Here is a 25,969-nt window from a genome sequence, read left to right as displayed (position 1 = left end):
TTCAAACTGTTCTTGAACTTGCCTTTTGAAACTGTTAAAAAGGGTATTTGCATTGAGTCTTTCAGCAGATAGATCCCTCTCAATACCTGCTAAAGACAAACAAAGAATAGCCTCAAGCTCGAAAACATTTTGCCATGATTTCACAACTTGATCTTCCACATTTTGCAAGGTCTTCTCTTTAACTGCTGCTGTCATCTCAGCAGCTTTCACATTACTTTGTTCTAAAGCCAGTGCTAGCATGAGTTCATCTCTTTCTTCCTTGAATTTCAGTATCTGCTGCTTCAGAGAATCAATGTGCAATATTGCTTCAAAATTTTCATTTTTCAAATCTTGAATAAAGTTATCCTTCTGACTGCTCACCTCTGATGCTTCCTCGAAACGGACCACTTCTCTTTTCTCTGCCTCTGCCTGAACCTCATTTATCTCTCTAAGCTTCTTCACCATAATGAATGCGGCAGCGGCACGTTTTTCTGCCACGTTTGTCCATAGATTACTTTGCTGATGCAGTAGCTTAGCAAAATAAGTCATTTTCTTTTGTCTTAAATGCCAGGATAAGAAAGAGAAAATCAAGGACTTATTTTCTGTTCTTTATTTTGGCTTTCTGAACCTGTGTAGCTCTCTTGTAGTTGCAGGTATACTGCCTGTAAAAATCATTCAAAATACATATTGATTTACAAAACTTTATCAAAAGTTTCCTGTTGCAAATTTGTCTCTGGGTGGATGGAAAGCTGATCTACTTCCATTGGATCCTTGGGCTACTGCTCAATATCCTCCTCTTTTACTTTTCCTCCAAATATCTTGAAGTCTGCTGGTACGTGAACTCTGAAAGAGGTTCCTTGCTTATATGCTGAATAGAACACCTTAATCTGTAATCTTGAAGGGTGAGATTAGGGGATAATGGAAGAATACATAACCCCATTTTTTTGTTTCAAAATTCCTTGAGACAAACCAGAGGCTTCATTGGCCAAACCCTCTGCATTTCCATTGTGGTCCCATAGGACATGAAAGGATAGATTTTGTATCCTGGAGTCTCCAATGACTACCAATTCTCTTATTCCCAAGCTAGTGGCAATATTCAAATCTTGATATAGAGCATAAGCTTCAGCTTGCTTGTTTGTTGCCATTCTGAGCCCCCCAAGCATAAGCTGGATTCTTGGTTTCCATCCGGGTCAGAGACGAGCTCCCCAAGTTTGATTTTCCAACTAAAGACCGCTAAATGTATCTTATCTCTTGCAATCATTGAGAGTTCTCGATATTGTCCCTTCCATTCCATTTCTCCTCTGTCAGGAGGTTGCTTATTTTGAAGGGATAAGCTCTTTGTCCGCAGTGTTTCTATCATGAGACTTTTGGCTTTATTTACCACTGAGGCCAGAGGTTCGAAACATTGATTAAATTGCTGCTTCTTTCATACTAAAGATCCTACACCATTCAAGGAATTATTTTCTGTTCTTTATTTTGGCTTTCTGAACCTGTGTAGCTCTCTTGTAGTATCTCTTATTAAATTTGGAGTTGCATGAAGCATTCTCAATTGTGTCTTAGTTTTTTCAGTGACACCATAAAAAATTCCTATCTTCTAAAACTTTTAAGCGCTTTTCCAGTCTTGCTGCTACTACAGAAACACTAGCGTTGCAGGTATACTGCCTATAAAAATCATTCAAAATACATATTGATTTACAAAACTTTATCAAAAGTTTGCTGTTGCAGATTTCTCTCTGGGTGGATGGAAGGTGAATAGAACACCTTAATCTGTAATCTTGAAGGGTGAGATTAGGGGATAATGGAAGAATACATAACCCCATTTTTTTGTTTCAAAATTCCTTGAGACAAACCAGAGGCTTCATTGGCCAAACGCTCTGCATTGCCATTGTGGTCCCATAGGACATGAAAGGATAGATTTTGGCTAACTGTTGAGTGATCTTTGTGGTTATGGAGAATATTGAGCCTAACTGGAAGTCGTTCAGAAGTTCTTGATGTGTTAAAGATTTTAGAACTATCCTGGAGTCTCCAATGACTACCAATTCTCTTATTCCCAAGCTAGTGGCAATATTCAAATCTTGATATAGAGCATAAGCTTCAGCTTGCTTGTCCCTGCCATCTGGCATCCGGCAGGGACTATAGTAATCAGTCAGATTCTAGTTAGCATTAGTTTGCTGTTTTGCTGTGCTGTTATTCGGCGTTTATGATAAAGTTTCGGAAGGTGTTGTGCGGGCATGTGCAAAAATAACCAAAGTTTATTGCCGGTTGAGGCTTTGCCATGTTATTTGGCCTCTTCCCGAGGCGGAAGAGGCTGAACCATAGCCTAATTTTCGTTTTGCGACCTGTTCATTATCGTTAACCGTCACGGTTTGGTATTAATGTTAACATTAATTCGTTTACAGGATATGCTAACGGGTAACGGGTGCTTCGTTTTGTTTGCAAGGTATGCTGAGCTTTGATGTTAACGGGTGTTGGTGCTGCAGGTGTGCAGGTGTCCGTGCATGGCGGGAGGTGTCATGAACCACCGCCTACCGCCTATCTTCTTGCCGCCTCGGGCTTTTCTTGTTTGCGGGTATGGCTTCTGATGCAGAAACAACTTCTGGTTCTGCTCGTCCGGGTCCTGCTACTGATAAACAGGATCATTTACCTCGCCTTTACCCTTTCAACAAAAGTGCGATAGAATGAGACTGCTAGCTCACACAGGTAAGGACTAGAATCGAGGGCAGGATTGAAAGAATAAGCTAGACATTCAGGCACGGAATCAACCGTTCGAGAAGAAGCTGCTTGTGAGTACGCTGTTGTGAAGTCATAGGTTGCTGTTGTTACAGAATGCGTTGTGCACAAATGGGTTCTTCGAGAAGGAACAGGGACCTAAGCTACGGATGGCCGAATGGACTGAGATTAGTCCTTCTTCCCTGCCAAGGGTTAAAGGAGAACCATTAGGAATTTCATTCCCCCATACAGATAGAGGCGCCTAGAAGACAAAGAACGGGGAAAGTCAAGCCTTACTTTCGATTCCTTCTATCAATTCCTTGCCAGATCCAGATTGAGATGCCCCGAACCACGGGAGGATAGGGCCGGGCCGGATCGCAACTGAAAGTAAGCGACGAACCAAGGATTGATCTTGTTTTTATAGAACCAGAGGCAATGGGAGCAGAGGCAGGTGCAATAGTAAAGGTAGGAGCATGCACAGAATGAAACAAATCTCTATACAGGTATGATCACAATATTCCAGGGAGCAGGTTCAGATCCTATTACAAACCCTTATTCAGGGGAATACAGTGCAGATGGGCTTCTTGAGCTTGTTTGCTCAGGGGTATGGCTTCTCTGTCGGACCCTATTTTCTGAAGGAAGAAGCACATACACAGATAGGGCCACAAAGCTGCTTGCTGCTTTTGAGGAAGATGAGACATTCAGAGAGAGAGGGGCTTGTAATGTCCCATGCAGCCTCACTTATCCTTAGAGGCCGGGTTGAGAAGGACGACTTAGAGGGGACGGATAGAAGGCCTTTGCTCTGGAGGATGATCTGCTTAACTTCGTCTTACGTGGGAGTAGCTCTAGCTTGGCATTATAAGAAATTCCGAAGGTATTTTTATTGGGCCATGAGCTAAGCTGATTTGACCGGGGTTAAGGTAATTCAGGCCATGTCCTCACCATCTGTTGGGCCATCACCTAGGCTGATTTGATGGGGGTTAAGCTGATTCAAGCGATATCCTAACCATCTGTTGCGTCCTCAGGTAGGCTGATTTGATGGGGGTTAGACCTGTCTTGTGTACACATTTCATTCCTGGTGACATTATGCATGTAGCGCCCGCTAAGTGTAAGGTAATTTTCTTGTTATATAATAAACTTATACATGATTTCGTGGTTACTTCGCCGCTTGTTATTTTGCTTCGGGTCGACTACACTTGTTTATTTCAGGTACTCTTTCTGTTCTCATTCCTGAGCTTCCTGGTTATGTAACTGCATGCGTTTCTTTTTTAATGTAGATTCTGGTCCCTAATCTCTGCATCCGTCTAGCCTGCTTGTAGATTCTTAATTCTTGGATTTCTTTGCTAGTTAGACAACATGTATCTCTCGGCCTACAGTGTAGATTCAGCATGTATCTGTACTGATCCTCCTTGAATGCCTGTGGCTCTCCATGAGCAGCAGCAACTCTCCCATCTTTACGAGGGTTAACGGCTATGTGAAAGTCTCTCTATTACTCTGAATGCCACGTCCCGAGCAGAGTTACAATCTCAGTAACTCACTGTCTTAGAAACTTCATCTGTTATCTGGTGTTGGATTTGTCATATCAAATTGCATTTGTTTTTAAAGTCCAAATCCCCGAGTAGTTCGATTTTATAAATTGAGATATTATGCTTGTTCCTTTACATCCAAGGGCATCAGACACTCCTATTTATGATAGGAAAATGTATCCATATCTAGATGTATTATCTATCCAGAATTTCATCCACAATGGCTTTACTATAAATACTGTTGTCACTAACCACTTTGGGCATGGTTATACTCTTAATCTTGCTATTTATGGTATGGAAAGATACTTTTAAATTTAAACTAGGAAGATGTGCAGCTGTAACTTCAAACTTCCTATTGAGCGAAATAGAAAGTGTTTTCAGTTTTCAGTTTTCTGTGTTGAGTTGAATTTGACACAGTGGCTTGACATACCTCCTTTGGTGTATGGACCGCATCACCCTGTAGGCATGACTGCTTTTTTTTCCATAGCTGGGTTCGAACCCAGTTCGTAGATATGTGATCAGTGCAACTGGCTGTTACTGGTTATGGCCTGTTGATTTCTTGCAAATTCATGTGCATCTGCTCTTGCATTGACACAAATTGCTCTTCCTTTTTCTCAAAAGCTTTTTTGGTTCTTTGAATCTCATCAAGCAAAGAACATCTTTCTGTTGCCAACTCTTGCCCTGCATTCTTCCACTGTTCTGTGTCTTATCTTGCATTTTCATTTGCTTTCAACAACGTATTGAGCATGAGATCTGCTTCCTTAATAGTCTGTTGGCTCTCCTCAAACTTCCTAAACACAACAGCAGCGTCACAAAAACATTGAACAGAGAAAGGAACTTCTTATATCCTTCTAATATCCCTTACTTAAGTGTTTACTAACTACCCGATACTACCCTATATCGGATTAATGAAGCACTTAGGCAAGGGACTCCAACTGCAGTAGTTTAAGTTCTCTTTCTCTATGATTTACCTGATCTTGCAAATGCTTAATCTCAGTAATAAGGGATTCAATTTTATGCCTTCCCTGCTTCTCAGCCTTCCTCAGTTCCTCTTTTTCATTTATTGTTCTTTCCATCTCCATCTCAGCTTCCTTTAAGCTTGCTAGAGCAGCTTCCATTTCTTTTCTTACAGATAAAATAGTTTCATCTTTCTCAAAGAGATTTTCTTTGAGATTTTGAGACTCCAATTTCATTCTCTCCAGTTATGACTTGATATCTCCATTTTGATCTTCCTTAGAAGAGAGACTCTCCCTTTCACTTCTCCAGTGTTCTTCAGAACATTCAAAATCATTATGTAACAAAGACAGAGCATCCACTTTGTCCTCTGTTGATTGTAGCTTCAGCTGAATTTCATTTAACATAGCATGCAAAGATGAGAGCTCATTTTCCTTATCAGAAATCTTACAATGAGCATCAGCTGACTCGAATGCATGCTAATTCTTTTTGTGCAATATAGAGTTCTTGTTCCTTTTCTGAACAAGTTGACAATGCCTGATCTGCTACAGCCATAAGTTGCTGCTTTTCTGATTCTACCTTGGCCTTGGTAACCTCAATTGCTTGCTAGGATACGATCATTTCATGGACCTTTTGATCTTTCTCTTTCAGCTCAAGATCTGCTTTCTGTAATTTGTCCCAAGCACATTTCAATGATGTCTCACTCTCTCTAAGTTGACACATAATCCTGTCATTTCTTTGTTGCATTTTCTTGGCCACAAGGATTGCATCTACAAAGGCAATGACCAATGTGTTTTCTTTCTCCTGATTACCTTTTACATTTGCCCCAGCTCTCTCTATCTCTTTTGTTTGATCACTGATCCTATAAAGGAGGTCCTCCTTTAGAACATGCACATCTTCAAACTGTTCTTGAACTTGCCTTTTGAAACTGTTAAAAAGGGTATTTGCATTGAGTCTTTCAGCAGATAGATCCCTCTCAATACCTGCTAAAGACAAACAAAGAATAGCCTCAAGCTCGAAAACCTTTTGCCATGATTTCACAACTTGATCTTCCACATTTTGCAAGGTCTTCTCTTTAACTGCTGCTGTCATCTCAGCAGCTTTCACATTACTTTGTTCTAAAGCCAGTGCTAGCATGAGTTCATCTCTTTCTTCCTTGAATTTCAGTATCTGCTGCTTCAGAGAATCAATGTGCAATATTGCTTCAAAATTTTCATTTTTCAAATCTTGAATAAAGTTATCCTTCTGACTGCTCACCTCTGATGCTTCCTCGAAACGGACCACTGCTCTTTTCTCTGCCTCTGCCTGAACCTCATTTATCTCTCTAAGCTTCTTCACCATAATGAATGCGGCAGCGGCACGTTTGTCTGCCACGTTTGTCCATAGATTACTTTGCTGATGCAGTAGCTTAGCAAAATAAGTCATTTTCTTTTGTCTTAAATGCCAGGATAAGAAAGAGAAAATCAAGGACTTATTTTCTGTTCTTTATTTTGGCTTTCTGAACCTGTGTAGCTCTCTTGTAGTTGCAGGTATACTACCTGTAAAAATCATTCAAAATACATATTGATTTACAAAACTTTATCAAAAGTTTCCTGTTGCAAATTTGTCTCTGGGTGGATGGAAAGCTGATCTACTTCCATTGGATCCTTGGGCTACTGCTCAATATCGTCCTCTTTTACTTTTCCTCCAAATATCTTGAAGTCTGCTAGGACGTGAACTCTGAAAGAGGTTCCTTGCTTATATGCTGAATAGAACACCTTAATCTGTAATCTTGAAGGGTGAGATTAGGGGATAATGGAAGAATACATAACCCCATTTTTTTGTTTCAAAATTCCTTGAGACAAACCAGAGGCTTCATTGGCCAAACCCTCTGCATTGCCATTGTGGTCCCATAGGACATGAAAGGATAGATTTTGTATCCTGGAGTCTCCAATGACTACCAATTCTCTTACTCCCAAGCTAGTGGCAATATTCAAATCTTGATATAGAGCATAAGCTTCAGCTTGCTTGTTTGTTGCCATTCTGAGCCCCCCAAGCATAAGCTGGATTCTTGGTTTCCATCCGGGTCAGAGACGAGCTCCCCAAGTTTGATTTTCCAACTAAAGACCGCTAAATGTATCTTATCTCTTGCAATCATTGAGAGTTCTCGATATTGTCCCTTCCATTCCATTTCTCCTCTGTCAGGAGGTTGCTTATTTTGAAGGGATAAGCTCTTTGTCCGCAGTGTTTCTATCATGAGACTTTTGGCTTTATTTACCACTGAGGCCAGAGGTTCGAAACATTGATTGAATTACTGCTTCTTTCATACTAAAGCTCCTACACCATTCAAGGAATTATTTTCTGTTCTTTATTTTGGCTTTCTGAACCTGTGTAGCTCTCTTGTAGTATCTCTTATTAAATTTGGAGTTGCATGAAGCATTCTCAATTGTGTCTTAGTTTTTTCAGTGACACCATAAAAAATTCCTATCTTCTAAAACTTTTAAGCGCTTTTCCAGTCTTGCTGCTGCTACAGAAACACTAGCGTTGCAGGTATACTACCTGTAAAAATCATTCAAAATACATATTGATTTACAAAACTTTATCAAAATTTTGTTGTTGCAGATTTCTCTCTGGGTGGATGGAAGGTGAATAGAACACCTTAATCTGTAATCTTGAAGGGTGAGATTAGGGGATAATGGAAGAATACATAACCCCATTTTTTTGTTTCAAAATTCCTTGAGACAAACCAGAGGCTTCATTGGCCAAACGCTCTGCATTGCCATTGTGGTCCCATAGGACATGAAAGGATAGATTTTGGCTAACTGTTGAGTGATCTTTGTGGTTATGGAGAATATTGAGCCTAACTGGAAGTCGTTCAGAAGTTCTTGATGTGTTAAAGATTTTAGAACTATCCTGGAGTCTCCAATGACTACCAATTCTCTTATTCCCAAGCTAGTGGCAATATTCAAATCTTGATATAGAGCATAAGCTTCAGCTTGCTTGTCCCTGCCATCTGGCATCCAGCAGGGACTATAGTAATCAGTCAGATTCTAGTTAGCATTAGTTTGCTGTTTTGCTGTGCTGTTATTCGGCGTTTATGATAAAGTTTCGGAAGGTGTTGTGCGGGCATGTGCAAAAATAACCAAAGTTTATTGCCGGTTGAGGCTTTGCCATGTTATTTGGCCTATTCCCGAGGCGGAAGAGGCTGGACCATAGCCTAATTTGCGTTTTGCGACCTGTTCATTATCGTTAACCATCACGGTTTGGTATTAATGTTAACATTAATTCGTTTACAGGATATGCTAACGGGTAACGGGTGCTTTGTTTTGTTTGCAAGGTATGCTGAGCTTTGATGTTAACGGGTGTTGGTGCTGCAGGTGTGCAGGTGTCCGTGCATGGCGGGAGGTGTCATGAACCACCGCCTATCTTCTTGCCGCCTCGGGCTTTTCTTGTTTGCGGGTATGGCTTCTGATGCAGAAAGAACTTCTGGTTCTGCTCGTCCTGGTCCTGCTACTGATAAACAGGACCATTTACCTCGCCTTTACCCTTTCAACAAAAGTGCGATAGAATGAGACTGCTAGCTCACACAGGTAAGGACTAGAATCGAGGGCAGGATTGAAAGAATAAGCTGGACATTCAGGCACGGAATCAACTGTTCGAGAAGAAGCTGCTTGTGAGTACGCTGTTGTGCAGTCATAGGTTACTGTTGTTACAGAATGCGTTGTGCACAAATGGGTTCTTTGAGAAGGAACAGGGACCTAAGCTACGGATGGCCGAATGGACTGAGATTAGTCCTTCTTCCCTGCCAAGGGTTAAAGGAGAACGATTAGGAATTTCATTCCCCCATACAGATAGAGGCGCCTAGAAGAGAAAGTCAAGCCTTACTTTTGATTCCTTCTATCAATTCCTTGCCTGATCCAGATTGAGATGCCCCGAACCACGGGAGGATAGGGCCGGGCCGGATCGCAACTGAAAGTAAGCGACGAACCAAGGATTGATCCTGTTTTTATAGAACCAGAGGCAATGGGAGCAGAGGCAGGTGCAATAGTAAAGGTAGGAGCATGCACAGAATGAAACAAATCTCTATACAGGTATGATCACAATATTCCAGGGAGCAGGTTCAGATCCTATTACAAACCCTTATTCGGGGGAATACAGTGCGGACGGGCTTCTTGAGCTTGTTTGCTCAGGGGTATGGCTTCTCTGTCGGACCCTATTTTCTGAAGGAAGAAGGACATACACAGATAGGGCCACAAAGCTGCTTGCTACTTTTGAGGAAGATGAGACATTCAGAGAGAGAGGGGCTTGTAATGTCCCATGCAGCCTCACTTATCCTTAGAGGCCGGGTTGAGAAGGACGACTTAGAGGGGACGGATAGAAGGCCTTTTCTCTGGAGGATGATCTGCTTAACTTCGTCTTACGTGGGAGTAGCTCTAGTTTGGCATTATAAGAAATTCCGAAGGTATTTTTATTGGGCCATGAGCTAAGCTGATTTGACCGGGGTTAAGGTAATTCAGGCCATGTCCTCACCATCTGTTGGGCCATCACCTAGGCTGATTTGATGGGGGTTAAGCTGATTCAAGCGATATCCTAACCATCTGTTGCGTCCTCAGGTAGGCTGATTTGATGGGGGTTAGACCTGTCTTGTGTACACATTTCATTCCAGGTGACATTATGCATGTAGCGCCCGCTACGTGTAATGTAATTTTCTTGTTATATAATAAACTTATACATGATTTCGTGGTTACTTCGCCGCTTGTTATTTTGCTTCGGGTCGACTACACTGGTTTATTTCAGGTACTCTTTCTGTTCTCATTCCTGAGCTTCCTGGTTATGTAACTGCATGCGTTTCTTTTTTAATGTAGATTCTGGTCCCTAATCTCTGCATCCGTCTAGCCTGCTTGTAGATTCTTAATTGTTGGATTTCTTTGCTAGTTAGACAGCATGTATCTCTCGGCCTACAGTGTAGATTCAGCATGTATCTGTACTGATCCTCCTTGAATGCCTGTGGCTCTCAATGAGCAGCAGCAACTCTCCCATCTTTACGAGGGTTAACGGCTATGTGAAAGTCTCTCTATTACTCTGAATGCCACGTCCCGAGCAGAGTTACAATCTCAGTAACTCACTGTCTTAGAAACTTCATCTGTTATCTGGTGTTGGATTTTTCATATCAAATTGCATTTGTTTTTAAATTCCAAATCCCCGAGTAGTTCGATTTTATAAATTGAGATATTATGCTTGTTCCTTTACATCCAAGGGCATCAGACACTCCTATTTATGATAGGAAAATGTATCCATATCTAGATGTATTATCTATCCAGAATTTCATCCACAATGGCTTTACTATAAATACTGTTGTCACTAACCACTTTGGGCATGGTTATACTCTTAATCTTGCTATTTATGGTATGGAAAGATACTTTTAAATTTAAACTAGGAAGATGTGCAGCTGTAACTTCAAACTTTCCTATTGAGCGAAATAGAAAGTGTTTTCAGTTTTCAGTTTTCTGTGTTGAGTTGAATTTGACACAGTTGCTTGACATACCTCCTTTGGTGTATGGACCGCATCACCCTGTAGGCATGACTGCTTTTTTTTCCATAGCTGGGTTCGAACCCAGTTCGTAGATATGTGATCAGTACAACTGGCTGTTACTGGTTATGGCCTGTTGATTTCTTGCAAATTCATGTGCATCTGCTCTTGCATTGACACAAATTGCTCTTCCTTTTTGTCAAAAGCTTTTTTGGTTCTTTGAATCTCATCAAGCAAAGAACATCTTTCTGTTGCCAACTCTTGCCCTGCATTCTTCCACTGTTCTGTGTCTTATCTTGCATTTTCATTTGCTTTCAACAACGTATTGAGCATGAGATCTGCTTCCTTAATAGTCTGTTGGCTCTCCTCAAACTTCCTAAACACAACAGCAGCGTCACAAAAACATTGAACAGAGAAAGGAACTTCTTATATCCTTCTAATATCCCTTACTTAAGTGTTTACTAACTACCCGATACTACCCTATATCGGATTAATGAAGCACTTAGGCAAGGGACTCCAACTGCAGTAGTTTAAGTTCTCTTTCTCTATGATTTACCTGATCTTGCAAATGCTTAATCTCAGTAATAAGGGATTCAATTTTATGCCTTCCCTGCTTCTCAGCCTTCCTCAGTTCCTCTTTTTCATTTATTGTTCTTTCCATCTCCATCTCAGCTTCCTTTAAGCTTGCTAGAGCAGCTTCCATTTCTTTTCTTACAGATAAAATAGTTTCATCTTTCTCAAAGAGATTTTCTTTGAGATTTTGAGACTCCAATTTCATTCTCTCCAGTTATGACTTGATATCTCCATTTTGATCTTCCTTAGAAGAGAGACTCTCCCTTTCACTTCTCCAGTGTTCTTCAGAACATTCAAAATCATTAAGTAACAAAGACAGAGCATCCACTTTGTCCTCTGTTGATTGTAGCTTCAGCTGAATTTCATTTAACATAGCATGCAAAGATGAGAGCTCATTTTCCTTATCAGAAATCTTACAATGAGCATCAGCTGACTCGAATGCATGCTAATTCTTTTTGTGCAATATAGAGTTCTTGTTCCTTTTCTGAACAAGTTGACAATGCCTGATCTGCTACAGCCATAAGTTGCTGCTTTTCTGATTCTACCTTGGCCTTGGTAACCTCAATTGCTTGCTAGGATACGATCATTTCATGGACCTTTTGATCTTTCTCTTTTAGCTCAAGATCTGCTTTCTGTAATTTGTCCCAAGCACATTTCAATGATGTCTCACTCTCTCTAAGTTGACACATAATCCTGTCATTTCTTTGTTGCATTTTCTTGGCCACAAGGATTGCATCTACAAAGGCAATGACCAATGTGTTTTCTTTCTCCTGATTACCTTTTACATTTGCCCCAGCTCTCTCTATCTCTTTTGTTTGATCACTGATCCTATAAAGGAGGTCCTCCTTTAGAACATGCACATCTTCAAACTGTTCTTGAACTTGCCTTTTGAAACTGTTAAAAAGGGTATTTGCATTGAGTCTTTCAGCAGATAGATCCCTCTCAATACCTGCTAAAGACAAACAAAGAATAGCCTCAAGCTCGAAAACCTTTTGCCATGATTTCACAACTTGATCTTCCACATTTTGCAAGGTCTTCTCTTTAACTGCTGCTGTCATCTCAGCAGCTTTCACATTACTTTGTTCTAAAGCCAGTGCTAGCATGAGTTCATCTCTTTCTTCCTTGAATTTCAGTATCTGCTGCTTCAGAGAATCAATGTGCAATATTGCTTCAAAATTTTCATTTTTCAAATCTTGAATAAAGTTATCCTTCTGACTGCTCACCTCTGATGCTTCCTCGAAACGGACCACTGCTCTTTTCTCTGCCTCTGCCTGAACCTCATTTATCTCTCTAAGCTTCTTCACCATAATTAATGCGGCAGCGGCACGTTTGTCTGCCACGTTTGTCCATAGATTACTTTGCTGATGCAGTAGCTTAGCAAAATAAGTCATTTTCTTTTGTCTTAAATGCCAGGATAAGAAAGAGAAAATCAAGGACTTATTTTCTGTTCTTTATTTTGGCTTTCTGAACCTGTGTAGCTCTCTTGTAGTTGCAGGTATACTGCCTGTAAAAATCATTCAAAATACATATTGATTTACAAAACTTTATCAAAAGTTTCCTGTTGCAAATTTGTCTCTGGGTGGATGGAAAGCTGATCTACTTCCATTGGATCCTTGGGCTACTGCTCAATATCCTCCTCTTTTACTTTTCCTCCAAATATCTTGAAGTCTGCTGGGACGTGAACTCTGAAAGAGGTTCCTTGCTTATATGCTGAATAGAACACCTTAATCTGTAATCTTGAAGGGTGAGATTAAGGGATAATGGAAGAATACATAACCCCATTTTTTTGTTTCAAAATTCCTTGAGACAAACCAGAGGCTTCATTGGCCAAACCCTCTGCATTGCCATTGTGGTCCCATAGGACATGAAAGGATAGATTTTGTATCCTGGAGTCTCCAATGACTACCAATTCTCTTATTCCCAAGCTAGTGGCAATATTCAAATCTTGATATAGAGCATAAGCTTCAGCTTGCTTGTTTGTTGCCATTCTGAGCCCCCCAAGCATAAGCTGGATTCTTGGTTTCCATCCGGGTCAGAGACGAGCTCCCCAAGTTTGATTTTCCAACTAAAGACTGCTAAATGTATCTTATCTCTTGCAATCATTGAGAGTTCTCGATATTGTCCCTTCCATTCCATTTCTCCTCTGTCAGGAGGTTGCTTATTTTGAAGGGATAAGCTCTTTGTCCGCAGTGTTTCTATCATGAGACTTTTGGCTTTATTTACCACTGAGGCCAGAGGTTCGAAACATTGATTGAATTGCTGCTTCTTTCATACTAAAGCTCCTACACCATTCAAGGAATTATTTTCTGTTCTTTATTTTGGCTTTCTAAACCTGTGTAGCTCTCTTGTAGTATCTCTTATTAAATTTGGAGTTGCATGAAGCATTCTCAATTGTGTCTTAGTTTTTTCAGTGACACCATAAAAAATTCCTATCTTCTAAAACTTTTAAGCGCTTTTCCAGTCTTGCTGCTGCTACAGAAACACTAGCGTTGCAGGTATATTGCCTGTAAAAATCATTCAAAATACATATTGATTTACAAAACTTTATCAAAAGTTTGTTGTTGCAAATTTCTCTCTGGGTGGATGGAAGGTGAATAGAACACCTTAATCTGTAATCTTGAAGGGTGAGATTAGGGGATAATGGAAGAATACATAACCCCATTTTTTGGTTTCAAAATTCCTTGAGACAAACCAGAGGCTTCATTGGCCAAATGCTCTGCATTGCCATTGTGGTCCCATAGGACATGAAAGGATAGATTTTGGCTAACTGTTGAGTGATCTTTGTGGTTATGGAGAATATTGAGCCTAACTGGAAGTCGTTCAGAATTTCTTGATGTGTTAAAGATTTTAGAACTATCCTGGAGTCTCCAATGACTACCAATTCTCTTATTCCCAAGCTAGTGGCAATATTCAAATCTTGATATAGAGCATAAGCTTCAGCTTGCTTGTTTGTTGCCATTCTGAGCCCCCCAAGCATAAGCTGGATTCTTGGTTTCCATCCGGGTCAGAGATGACGCTTCCTGCTCCAGCTAACTCTGCATTACTTTTTGATGTTTCATCAAAGAAAATAATATGTGATCTCTTCCTTTTGTACTACTTCTCGAATTCATGCTCCCCAAGTTTGATTTTCCAACTAAAGAGCGCTGAATGTATCTTAACTCTTGCAATCATTGAGAGTTCTCGATATTGTCCGCAGTGTTTCTATCATGAGACTTTTGGCTTTATTTACCACTGAGGCCAGAGGTTCGAAACATTGATTGAATTGCTGCTTCTTTCATACTAAAGGTCCTACACCATTCAAGGACTTATTTTCTGTTCTTTATTTTGGCTTTCTGAACCTGTGTAGCTCTCTTGTAGTATCTCTTATTAAATTTGGAGTTGCATGAGGCATTCTCAATTGTGTCTTAGTTTTGTCAGTGACACCATAAAAAATTCATATCTTCTAAAACTTTTAAGCGCCTTTCCAGTCTTGCTGCTGCTACAGAAACACTAGTGTTGCAGGTATACTGCCTGTATGCCCAGCTCTTTTGGTGAACGACCAAAATGTGTTGGTTGGTACCCTCGATGGGTTACTTTGCCCTCCTATAGTTATCTTTGTCACTTGCAGTCAACGAATGGAGGAAATTCACTCAAACAGATGGAAACAATGTGGAATGTCCCTGTCTAAAGGGTATTTATGCTTTTCCTGGAGAGTATGAGTCAAACTTACAAGTCATACTCTTCGATTGTCCTTGAAACCTGCAAGTCAAACTGTGAGGTCATTCATCAAACTTGCACTGACTGAGTCAAACTTTGTAAAGAACATAGGTACTGTAATTACCATAGTATTACTAACACATGAGCCTATCGTCTAAAGTAATGGTAATCTCTAACCCATGCTTAGTGATATAGAAAAAGGGTAATCACTATGCTTAACTAGCTTGTTCAAAGTGTATAGATGTTTTAAACTTACCTGTACATTCACTTTGCTATCTACTGTTTACTCTTATGAATATCATAACCTTATAAGTAAACTAGTTATAACTTTTACTAATAACCAAGGGAGAAGTTCCTACTGGCTAACAGATTCTATGCTTTCCATTTTTTGGTAGATCACTATACTAGTTAATCTGGAAATTTCCTTATCTGTATAAGATGATATCGTGACAAGGGTCTGCCACCAGGCTGTGACCTATGTTGCTCTTTTTCTGTCAACGATGAGATTGCTTTGAAATCATGTTTACCCCCTACAGAATTAGTAGAGCTCAATTTTTTCCTCTTGCTTCCCTACATCTTATATTGTTGGCCTCCTCTGCTAGTTCATGTTAAAACTGGAAACTTTTATTGTATCAATTGCCGCTTCTTTCATACTAAAGGTCCTACACTATTCAAGGACTTATTTTCTGTTCTTTATTTTGGCTTTCTGAACCTGTGTAGCTCTCTTGTAGTATCTCTTATTAAATTTGGAGTTGCATGAGGCATTCTCAATTGTGTCTTTTACTATGGTCTTGTTGACTGCATTTTAGTTCATTAGTGGACATCAGGGAAGTTTAATATTAAAAGTGGAAAGATTTGTCCTATTTTGGTTTAATGTTTTGCCACTTTTTAGAGCTTGCCATAGCACTGTTTGCTGCTATATTCTCCGGTTGCTGTTATGAAATGGGCCAGCGGACAGCAAGCTAACAGCCTAGTGGATTTACACTGACTGATCCTACCCTACAGTAGGGACTGGTACTACTGACATTACATTGCTTTTAGTTTGTTTGATTTGCCTTTCCAAGTTATGTGACATTGCATGTACTTGCATAATTAGCAAAAACAAGGGCATTGGGTTGATATAGATTGATCAATGGATTTACACTGACTGATCCTACTTGGCAGTCATATTTTGAACTTGGTCGCAAAGGTGCACACAATTACTTCATTGTTCAACTTGCTATTATGATTCTGCGGTTGTAATTGCATTACATCAATGGGTTTACGTTCTTCTTTATCTTGGCAGTCATATTTCGAACTTCAGTATCAGAGCTGCACAGTGGATGCTACCTGACATAAGGAGTCTCCGCAGCTTAGCAGACATTTGCGGTTCCAAAGGTGCACACAATCACTTTGTGTTCTAAGATCATTTTCATTGTTCAACTTGTTATTATGATTCTCTGGTTGTAACTGCATTACATCAGTAAACATAATATTGCATCAAACACTTAGTGGTCATCATGTCTTCTATGTCTGATAAACAGAAGTTGCAATTAGTATTGCAGAAGCATCACTTATTTCATGTGGACAATTTCTCATATCTAATTGGAGACTGCCTATTCAATAGTTTAGAACTTTTGCTAGATTTCCGATACACATCAATGGAGCTAAGGAAAGGAACAATAGAATATTTTAGAGCCTGTCTCAAAAAACAAGATAGTGAGGCAATTTTGTCTTATGAACATGAACTGCATGAAGCCTCACTTAAAGAAATGCATAACATTAGCAACCGTGAAGTCTATTTAGACAAAATGGCTAGATCTGCCTCAAACAATATACCCCTAGCATCTAGAGGTCTGTGGGGAGATATTTTCTGCGTCCATTGGCTGTCAAACTGGTTGAAAGTTCCAATTAGGCTTTGGTCCAAAACAAAGATGCGAGTGTATTTGCACTTCAATTCAAGTATTACAACAAATACTTGTGACATACTGTTCCATGACGAGGACCCTTTGAATGGGCACTTCGAGCCTTTGGTTCATAGAGAGCCTACAATTGGTTTTACCTTCCAACAACAAGCCGATATGTCAAAGAACAACATCGAACCACAGCCTGAGACAAAATGTCAATCAATCAAAGCTAAATTACACGCACCTTGTCACTTAAACACGCATGTGCTTAAGGACATTGCTGAGAAGAATCAGAAAAGGCAAAACATAGGCATTCAATATAGCAGAAGTACAATGGAACAACAAGTAGTTCTAGACAACACAGAAGATGTTTGTGACACACCTATGTCTGATAAACACAAGTTGCAATTGCTATTGCAAAGGCATGACTTATTTCGTGTCGACAATTTCTCATATCAAATTGGAGACTGTTTATTCGATAGTTTAGAACTTTTGCTAGATTTCCGATACACATCAGTGGAGCTAAGGAAAGGAACAATAGAATATTTTAGAAACTGTCTCAAAAAACAAGATAGTGAGGCAATTTGGTCTTATGAACATGAACTGCATGAAGCCTCACTGAAAGAAATGCATAACATTAGAAACCGTGAAATCTATTTAGACAAAATGGCTAAATCTGCCTCAAACAATATACCCCCAGCATTTAGAGGTCTATGGGGAGATATTTTCTGCATCCATTGGATGTCAAACTGGTTGAAAATTCCAATTAGGGTTTGGTCCAAAACAAACATGAGACTGTATTTGCACTTCAATTCAGGTATTACAACAAATACTCGTGACATACTGTTCCATGACGATGATCCTTTGAATGGGCACTTCGAGCCTTTGGTTCATAGGCAGCCTACAATTGGTTGTACCTTCCAACAACAAGCCGATACCTCAAAGAACGATATTGAACCACAACCTGAGACAAAATGTGAACCAATTGAAGCTAAATTCAAATCACCTTGTCACTTAAACAAGCATGTGCTTAAGGACATTGCTCAAGAAAATCCGAAAAGGCAAAACATAGGCATACAATATAACAGAAGTACAATGGAACATCAAGTAATTCTAAACAACACAGAAGATATTTGTGACACACCGCACACAAAAGATGTTAGTGACACACGGAGGTTCTGATCACTTAGAAACTTGAAAGAACATATTAGAACCAACAGACAAACATAAATTGTAACTTGTTGTCGATCAGACAAACAATCAAAAGGTCTATCTTTGTGTTTGCTTAAAGGCATCATTCGGGAAAAATTGAAAACACAGAAAATAAGACTTGTCTTCAACACAACAATAATGAAACAAGAAATAGTCATAGAAAACATGGACTACTGCCCATCTGCAGGAAGACCAACGGATCTATCAGCGCGATCAACGAACCAAGTAAAATTCAAGACACTGAGATTCCGATCACTTAGAAACTTGAAAAAACAAATTGGAAACAACGCACAAACGGGAATTGTAATCCCTTGTTCATTAGGCAAAGAGACAAAAAGCTTATCTTTGCATTTGCTTAAAGGCATTATCCGGACAAAATCGAAAACGGAGAAAATAAGACTTGCATTCAACACAGCAACAATGAAACAAGAAATAGTCATAGAAAACATGGACTACAATCGATTTGCAACAACATCAAAGGATCGTTCAGCACAATCAAAGAAATCAGGAGAATCCGACCTCTCGATTCAATCAAGATCAATGAAAAAATTACCAGAATTATCAGAGTTTGATCAAATATATCAAAGACAAGTAAGTGACACACCTATTTTCAATTGTTCATCATGTGAAACAACTTTTTTCAAAAGAGACATCTGCTTTGTGAAACAAGAATGTCAAGCAAAAAAAAATAAGATTAGGAAACAATCAACTAGTTTCGAGAATGTTAAATCTCGTGTTGAAAATTGCTACATTTGTAAACATTGCAAAAAAGCAATTGAACATGAAACAATTGCTAAATATGCAGTCCCTGAACACATAAGAAGAAACAATGGCACTAGAACACTGAGAGACCTCACTGAACTAGAGGAAAGACTAGTCGCATTAAGATTGCCCTTCTTGCAAATAAAAGAAATTGGCCATCGACATAAGAAGTCGCAACTGGGCTTAACTGGAGGAGTCATCAATGTCCCCACTAACATTTCCAGAATCCAATCTGCACTGCCTAGAACTATAAAAGACACTGACACGGTTGCCGTTGTTCTCAAAAAGAGTTTAAGATTCAAAAGTGCTTATGCATTTGGTCGAGTTCGAGTTCACAAAGTGATGAAAGCATTAAAACAATTATGCAAAAGGATGCTTTACAAGCTCGAGAACGCTACCATAAATGACAATTGGAAAGAGGCATTCCTACAAAACCAAGAAGCTTATGAAAGTTCAAGTGACACTGAAGATAGCGAAGACGATAACGAAGATAACGATGAACCAACAACAAAAACATTGGTCCATGGATTCATTGATGCACACACCGTCCATGACCTTGTAAATAAACAAATTAACATTGCACCTGCTGCTGGATACATGCCATTAGGAATCTTCAAAGATAAGTACTCAGAAGAAATGAGTTTCCCATCGCTTTTCTATGGCAACAAACGCCCAGCTGACATCTCCAAAAACTTTACATATCAAAAGATTTGCCACTGGGAAGTGCTGCATAAAAGCCACGATTTTGCTTATCATACTACAAACCTGTTCTATAAAGCAATTCGCATTATCATAAATCAGGTGTTGAATACAATGTGGATTAGAATTAGAAAAGGGCAGTTGAAAGGTAGAAAACTAGTTGCAAAAGACGTTAAGTCAAAACCAAACCTAGATCGTATTTTAAATTCTAACATTGGGTACATGGACCTAAAAGCAATTCGTACCTCACCTGACTACCACCAGCAGATACGGAACAAACTCTATGCAATGATACGACAACTAGGGCCGCCCACTTTCTTTGTTTCGTTTAGCAGTGCGGAGCATCTTTGGGATCCTTTAATGCATGCATTGAGACACATAAAACAAAACACTAGAAGACCAAACACGGGTGAACTTGATGAAAATGAACCTAGCTCATTAATAAGAAACGACCCTGTTACTTGTGTACGTTACTATAGATCTAGGAGGGATGCATTACATCAATTGATATCTCATGATCACAAGTATTATGGAGAGCTCACTGACCACTTCTATGTAACTGAATTCCAAAACCGGGGCAATGAACATGAACATGGCTTACTATGGATAAAATCTGCACCAATCTATGGTCAAAATACAAATATTGAAGTCGAAGAATTCGTTGACAATTACTTGTCAACTAATTCATTGTTACTTGCAAGTGAACTTAGAGTTCTACAACACCATTGTCACACAAAAAGTTGTAGGAAGCGTGCAAATTCTAATTGCAGATTTAATTTCCCAGTACCGCCAATGAAAGTAACAAAAATACTTGAGCCTCTTGAATTCGATAGTGATAAAACAAAAGCACATGCAAAGCTAATCTTCGAAGCAATAAACAATACAAGATACAGTGAGAATGATACATTTGATAGCTTTTTAGCCAACCTTGGACTAGCACACAATGAATACATACATGCTATCCAATGTACACTAAATCGAACAACACTCTTATTGCAAAGGAACCCAGTTGACACCTGGACAAACAACTTCGCTAAACATATTCCAGGAATTTGGATTGCAAACACTGATTCCCAATTTGTACTTGATTCATATGCAGTTGCAATGTATTGCAATTCTTATATGACAAAAGAAGATAAAACACTCACAAGAACATTTAAAAACATACGCGACAATCATGTGAAAACAAAATCTGATATCCTAGATACCATTAGTTCTTTAGGGAAAGCTTTGGTCAACTTGCAGCAAATGTCTGCACAACAAGCAGTGCATATTGTGTTATCGCTCCCACTAAACTCCAGTTCACGGAAATGTGTATTTATTAACACATCTCCTGTCGATGATCGTGCATTTGTTCTTAAAAGACAAAAAGATCTGCAGAAGGAAGCAGATGACTCAGAAGACATAATGTGCCCATCAATTACTGATTACTATGCTGTCCGACCTACTGCTATTGAACATGTCTGCTTAGCAGAATTTGCATCTAGCTATACAAAGAAAGGACAAGAACGCAGAAAATCAAGTAGACCATATGTCATTCGATCTGTTAGATATAACAAATACAAGGACATTGAAAATCACTGTAGAGAGCAATTGATGTTATACTATCCTTATCGAGGAAGTGAAACTGCAATTAAGCAAGATCACACAAGTTGGCAAGCTGCATATGTTGCGGTCGAAGAAATAGTCAAGCAAAATGAACAAAAGTTCAAATTTGCTACAACAACTACATGGGGTGACATAGATGACGCAATGCACACAGTAGAAACAGAAACTGGAGAAATATTTGACATAAATAGTTTGAAATCAAATGAAACAGAAACTATAACATTTAACAAATCGATAGATGACAAATATGAAAACTACGACTTCCAAAATGACTTGGGACATTTGCAAGATAGCAAAAAGTTTGCTTTACCATCTACAAGGCCATATGAAATCGTGAAACAACCACGTATACTTGAAGACGTAGAGTACTATGAATTAATGCGACAATTAAACACTGAACAAGCAAGCATAGTTACTGATGTTATAACAAGGAAATTGTACAGACCAGACGAGCTAATCTACCTATTATTAACAGGAGGTGCAGGAACAGGCAAGACACACACAGCCAAGGCAATCTTCCAATCCTTAGTACGCATACACAATGTGGCATTGCCTTATAACCCATCACAACTAATAGGAATAATCGCTGCATACACGGGCAAAGCTGCCTTCAATGCTGGTGGTGTCACATTGCATTCTGCATTCTATTTGCCCTTTAACAAAGCAGATTGCCCCTCACTAAACAATGAAAAATTGGACACATTATCAAAGCATTTCCAACAATTGTGTGTCCTCCTCATAGATGAGGCATCGCTCGTTGGTGCAACAACACTATATCAAATTGATAAGCGCCTGCGACAAATCTTACACACACCAACTTCATACTTTGGCAATGTTGACACGATATTCTCCGGCGACCTTTACCAGGCAAACCCAGTTAGAGACTCCCTGATCTTTGAAAACCCAAAAATCAACAAAAACACAATTCCATATGACTTCTGGCCAGAGAAAATAAAATGTTATCAACTGCACACAGCCATGCGCCAAAAAGACCCATTGTTCATTGATGTACTAAATAGGATGAGATTAAACATGCAAACAGATGAAGATATTGCTTATGTAAACAACAACTGCTATAGGGTCCCACCTTCAAGCCTAGTTTTCCCACACATTTTCTATCGCAACAAAGATGTCCATATTCACAATGTGAAAATGCTTTCCCTAACAAAGGGGGAACAAATAATGCTCGTTGCAATTGACAACTACGAGCTTCCTGGGTCAAGTTATTTTGCTTTTGATAAAACAATCTCACTGCCATCAACAATTACAGTTAAACAGAACATGTTAGTTGAACTATATGCGGGAAATTACAATACAAACGATGGATTAGTAAATGGTGCTGAAGGGATTTTCAAATCCTATTCATCTAATAACAACAGGCCTGACATTGTCTGGATAGATTTTTCAGACCCAGAAATTGGGAAACAACAAAGAAGCAACTTCAAACAACTATACGACATAAACATAATGCCAAATTGGACACCAATCTTTCGAATAGAAAAATCGCTAGCAATGTCTCGGAACAAATTACAAATTACAATTCGAAAACAATTTCCAATCCAATTAGCCTGTGCCCGGACAATACACCGGACACAAGGGTTGACATTGGATCAACTTGCATTTGACCCAACTGGTGTCACAAAACATGGTCTAGTCTACACTGCATTATCACGTGTTCGAACTATTGACTCACTATACTTGATTAACAAATTGACACAACAAAACTTCCATGTCAAAAACAAAATAATCAATGAGATGGCACGGCTAGAAACAACTGGTGCATGGAAACTAGAATTCGCAAAGAAGAAATCTGTTAACAAGGATGTTTTATCGATTGCAAGCCTGAACACACGTAGTCTACGTGCACATCTTAGTGACGTGATTCATCACAATGAATTAATGGACAACATGATTCTATGTTTTCAAGAAACTCATTTGTACACTCCACCAGTAGTCAAAGAATTCTTATCATTCAATTTTGCAGCTGCACATTCTACACATGGAGTTCTTATTTGCATAAACAAAAAAATACCTATTAGAGCAAGAAAGACATTTTGCAAGAACAAAACAGAACTTAGCCTAATTGACATGTACTTCCGACGACCAATTTGTTTAATGAACATTTATGCAGCACCATTTGAACAAGTATCCACAATAATGCAAATAATTCAGGAAGCAAAGTCGCAAACTACATATACTGACTGTGTTTTTTTAGTTGTTGGTGATTTGAACATTGACATACAACAAGAAACAGCTCGTAGCAAACTCTTTGTACAATTTATGGAAATGGAAAACTTACATGAAATAACAAGCAAACTATCTCCGCGCCGAAACACAGTAATAGACCATATCTGGACAACTTTGCCTATGAAACAGTGTGAGATAAATGTAACATGGGCTTATTGGTCTAATCACAGCATATTCTATGCGCTATTACAGCTCTAATGACCCTTGGAACAAATCAATAACCAATTTGCTAAATTTCATATTCAAGGAAACTTCATATTTCCCTGTTCAAACAAATGTTGTGTTATCCGAGCAATATCAATCTCCAATCGCCATACTGAAAGTCTATTTCTTGTAGCTCCCTTGCAACACTCTGTGTTTACTGATCTAGGTATGTAACGACACATAGAATAACGTTATGCACAGATTTATTATTACATGAAACACATTTTGCTTGTAGACCTAATAGAATACATATTTATTATTACATGGAACAAGTTTTGCTTGTAGACCTAATAGCTTGTACTCGTGTTGTACAGATAACTAATAAGAAAACACAGCACGAAGAAGTAACTCCTCCAGAGCCTTGCTGCCTTTCAAATCAGAGACTGGTAAACAAATAATTAATATGAAAAGACAACACGAAGAAGTACCTGCTCCAGAAACATGCTCCCTTTCAGAGACTTCTGACGTCTCAGAAACTGCAAAAAAGTAACTAAAAAACCTTCAAATCTATTCTTACAAGTTTTGTAGTACAAACACAATGTTAATTCAGATTCTTCAATATTGTTCTACAGGCAGAAACAAGAAAGTACATCAAGTTTTGTAGTACAAATATAATGTTAATTCAGATTCTTTAATATTGTTTTACAGGCAGAAACAGGAAAGTACTTCTGAGATAGCAGCCAGGCATCAATTATGCAAAACAATCACAATACAGGAGTTAAAAGGGCTGAAAATGGGAACAACTTTTCACGGCCAGGTTCTAGTGATATACAAAACACTGGTTGACGAAGCCCGCGGAATTGTATTGTTACGGGCTGACCTAGTGGACAACAGAGGGCATATGACAATTACGCTGAATGTGCCACACAACCTGATTCCTGCTACTGAAGCGAAACTTGTAGTGGGCCAGGGAATCTGTATTACAGATTTCAAGGTCTCTGCCAAGACAGTTTACGACCATGGAGACTGTCCCTGTATACTTGTTTTGCATGGGAAGACCATTTTGGAACCAATTCCACCTATCTGTACCGAATACAGATTTGTTCCCACGACGACTATTAACCAGCTCACCAGCACGACTGCTGCATTTGCAATCGGCACAGTTGCCGGCCTTGTAACAAGAGCAAAAGAAATAGCTGGTCAATATGTCCTAACTATCAAGGACAGCCCAGCTCAAAAAGACAAAGCCACGGTATATACAAATTCAACCATTTATTCTTTTTAACATTTAAATCATCAATACATTTTAAGTAGCCATTTACTTAAAAGCAATTACATTTAACACTAGTATATTTTGCAACGCAGGTGCATCTTTTTAATACATTTAAGCCAATTTTCAAATCAATCCAACAACAAATTTTGAAACAAGAAGAACCAATGGTGCTGTTTCGAAATGTTGCCCGAGGCAAAGAACGTGGGTCGTTACGGAGTTGCAAATCTACATTCATTACAGCGGTTACTTCAGACAGGGTACTTGCAGACTTGAGAAAGCTACCTGCCTCAACAACAAAGGTCCTCTCATACTCCACAAAATATATATTATAAATCTTTATTTCCTGTTCTCCTAAATTACGCACGTTCATTTAACATCCTCTTAGTATTTTTATTACAATATCTAACGCTAGGCTTGTACTGAAACATGGACCAGGTTAAAGGAATGCTCACTATAGCAGACATACATACAGAACCCTTTGTTATAATCTGTAACAATTGTTCTCTGCCCGCCGATACGTTTGGGACAGTTATCATGGACCAACTTAACTGTTCTACATGCAAAAGCTAACTACATATCATCGCAGGTTGCAATTAAATTGCACAATCCAAACCGACGCAAATGTTCAATACAAATGCATCCTAAAGGATAGTTTACTGCTCGAACTGTGTCCATCCTTAACAGGACTCACGTATGAAAAGTATCTCGAAGACGTTGCCGACGTTACATACAGTTTGCGAGATTTCCATGTACACAGCAACTTCCTGTTGGATAGTTCGGATGTCATTGTGCGTACAGATTGACACATTTTATCCTCTGTAGGATGTGACTTTCTCTGGTCTACGAGTTCATATCTGCTGGAAGCTTGGAATACCATCTTCATGGTATTGTTATATCTGTCTTTATTATTATTTGAACATAAGAACTCTTCTTCTGGGCATTTTAGTTTCTGTTGGGCTGAAAATAAACAACTCTGATGAATGTTTTGATGGTTCGGATTACCATCTTCATGCTACTGTTATACCTGTAGTTACTCTTCCTTTGGGCATTTATTTTCTACTGGAATGAAAAGAAACAAAGCTCCTTATTGTTTAACGGCAGGAGTATATCCTCTTTTTGTTGAGGAAGACAAGGCTTTTTTGGAAAAGGAGTAAAAACTTACAGATGATGTTCTAATTTATATCTGCATGCC

The 25,969-nt window shown here is 39.1% G+C and overlaps 2 protein-coding genes across 2 annotated transcripts; both read left to right on the top strand.

Annotated features, from left to right (window-relative positions):
- The first annotated feature begins 14,151 nt into the window (after positions 1-14,151).
- On the top strand, positions 14,152-25,688 carry LOC149198325 (uncharacterized). The gene is made up of 5 exons (XM_089404128.1): positions 14,152-16,323; positions 23,879-24,050; positions 24,213-24,756; positions 24,870-25,076; positions 25,213-25,688. The coding sequence occupies exons 2-5, from the start codon at positions 23,968-23,970 to the stop codon at positions 25,345-25,347; spliced, it is 969 nt and encodes a 322-aa protein (XP_089260254.1). The 5' UTR covers positions 14,152-16,323; positions 23,879-23,967; the 3' UTR covers positions 25,348-25,688.
- Positions 18,210-23,558, top strand: LOC149198326 (uncharacterized). Its single transcript, XM_089409006.1, has one exon. The coding sequence runs from the start codon at positions 18,210-18,212 to the stop codon at positions 23,556-23,558; it is 5,349 nt and encodes a 1,782-aa protein (XP_089265132.1).
- Positions 25,689-25,969: the final 281 nt, after the last annotated feature.

The sequence above is a fragment of the Pinus tabuliformis genome, chromosome 2_2 (genome assembly GCF_031772625.1).
Source record: "Pinus tabuliformis cultivar Carrire ecotype Pingquan chromosome 2_2, CPIR1, whole genome shotgun sequence".
In the NCBI taxonomy this organism is placed as follows: domain Eukaryota; kingdom Viridiplantae; phylum Streptophyta; class Pinopsida; order Pinales; family Pinaceae; genus Pinus; species Pinus tabuliformis.
This window is presented reverse-complemented; position numbering and strand designations above follow the sequence as displayed.

What these genes read in the sequence shown, in the direction of transcription:
- LOC149198325 (XM_089404128.1), top strand. Translation starts at nt 23,968, where the DNA reads ATGAAAAGACAACACGAAGAAGTACCTGCTCCAGAAACATGCTCCCTT. An exon ending in GTCTCAGAAACTGCAAAAAA is followed by an intron (nt 24,051 to 24,212) that starts GTAACTAAAAAA and finishes ATTGTTTTACAG; the next exon opens with GCAGAAACAGGAAAGTACTT. An exon ending in CTCAAAAAGACAAAGCCACG is followed by an intron (nt 24,757 to 24,869) that starts GTATATACAAAT and finishes TTTGCAACGCAG; the next exon opens with GTGCATCTTTTTAATACATT.
- LOC149198326 (XM_089409006.1), top strand. Translation starts at nt 18,210, where the DNA reads ATGGACTACTGCCCATCTGCAGGAAGACCAACGGATCTATCAGCGCGA.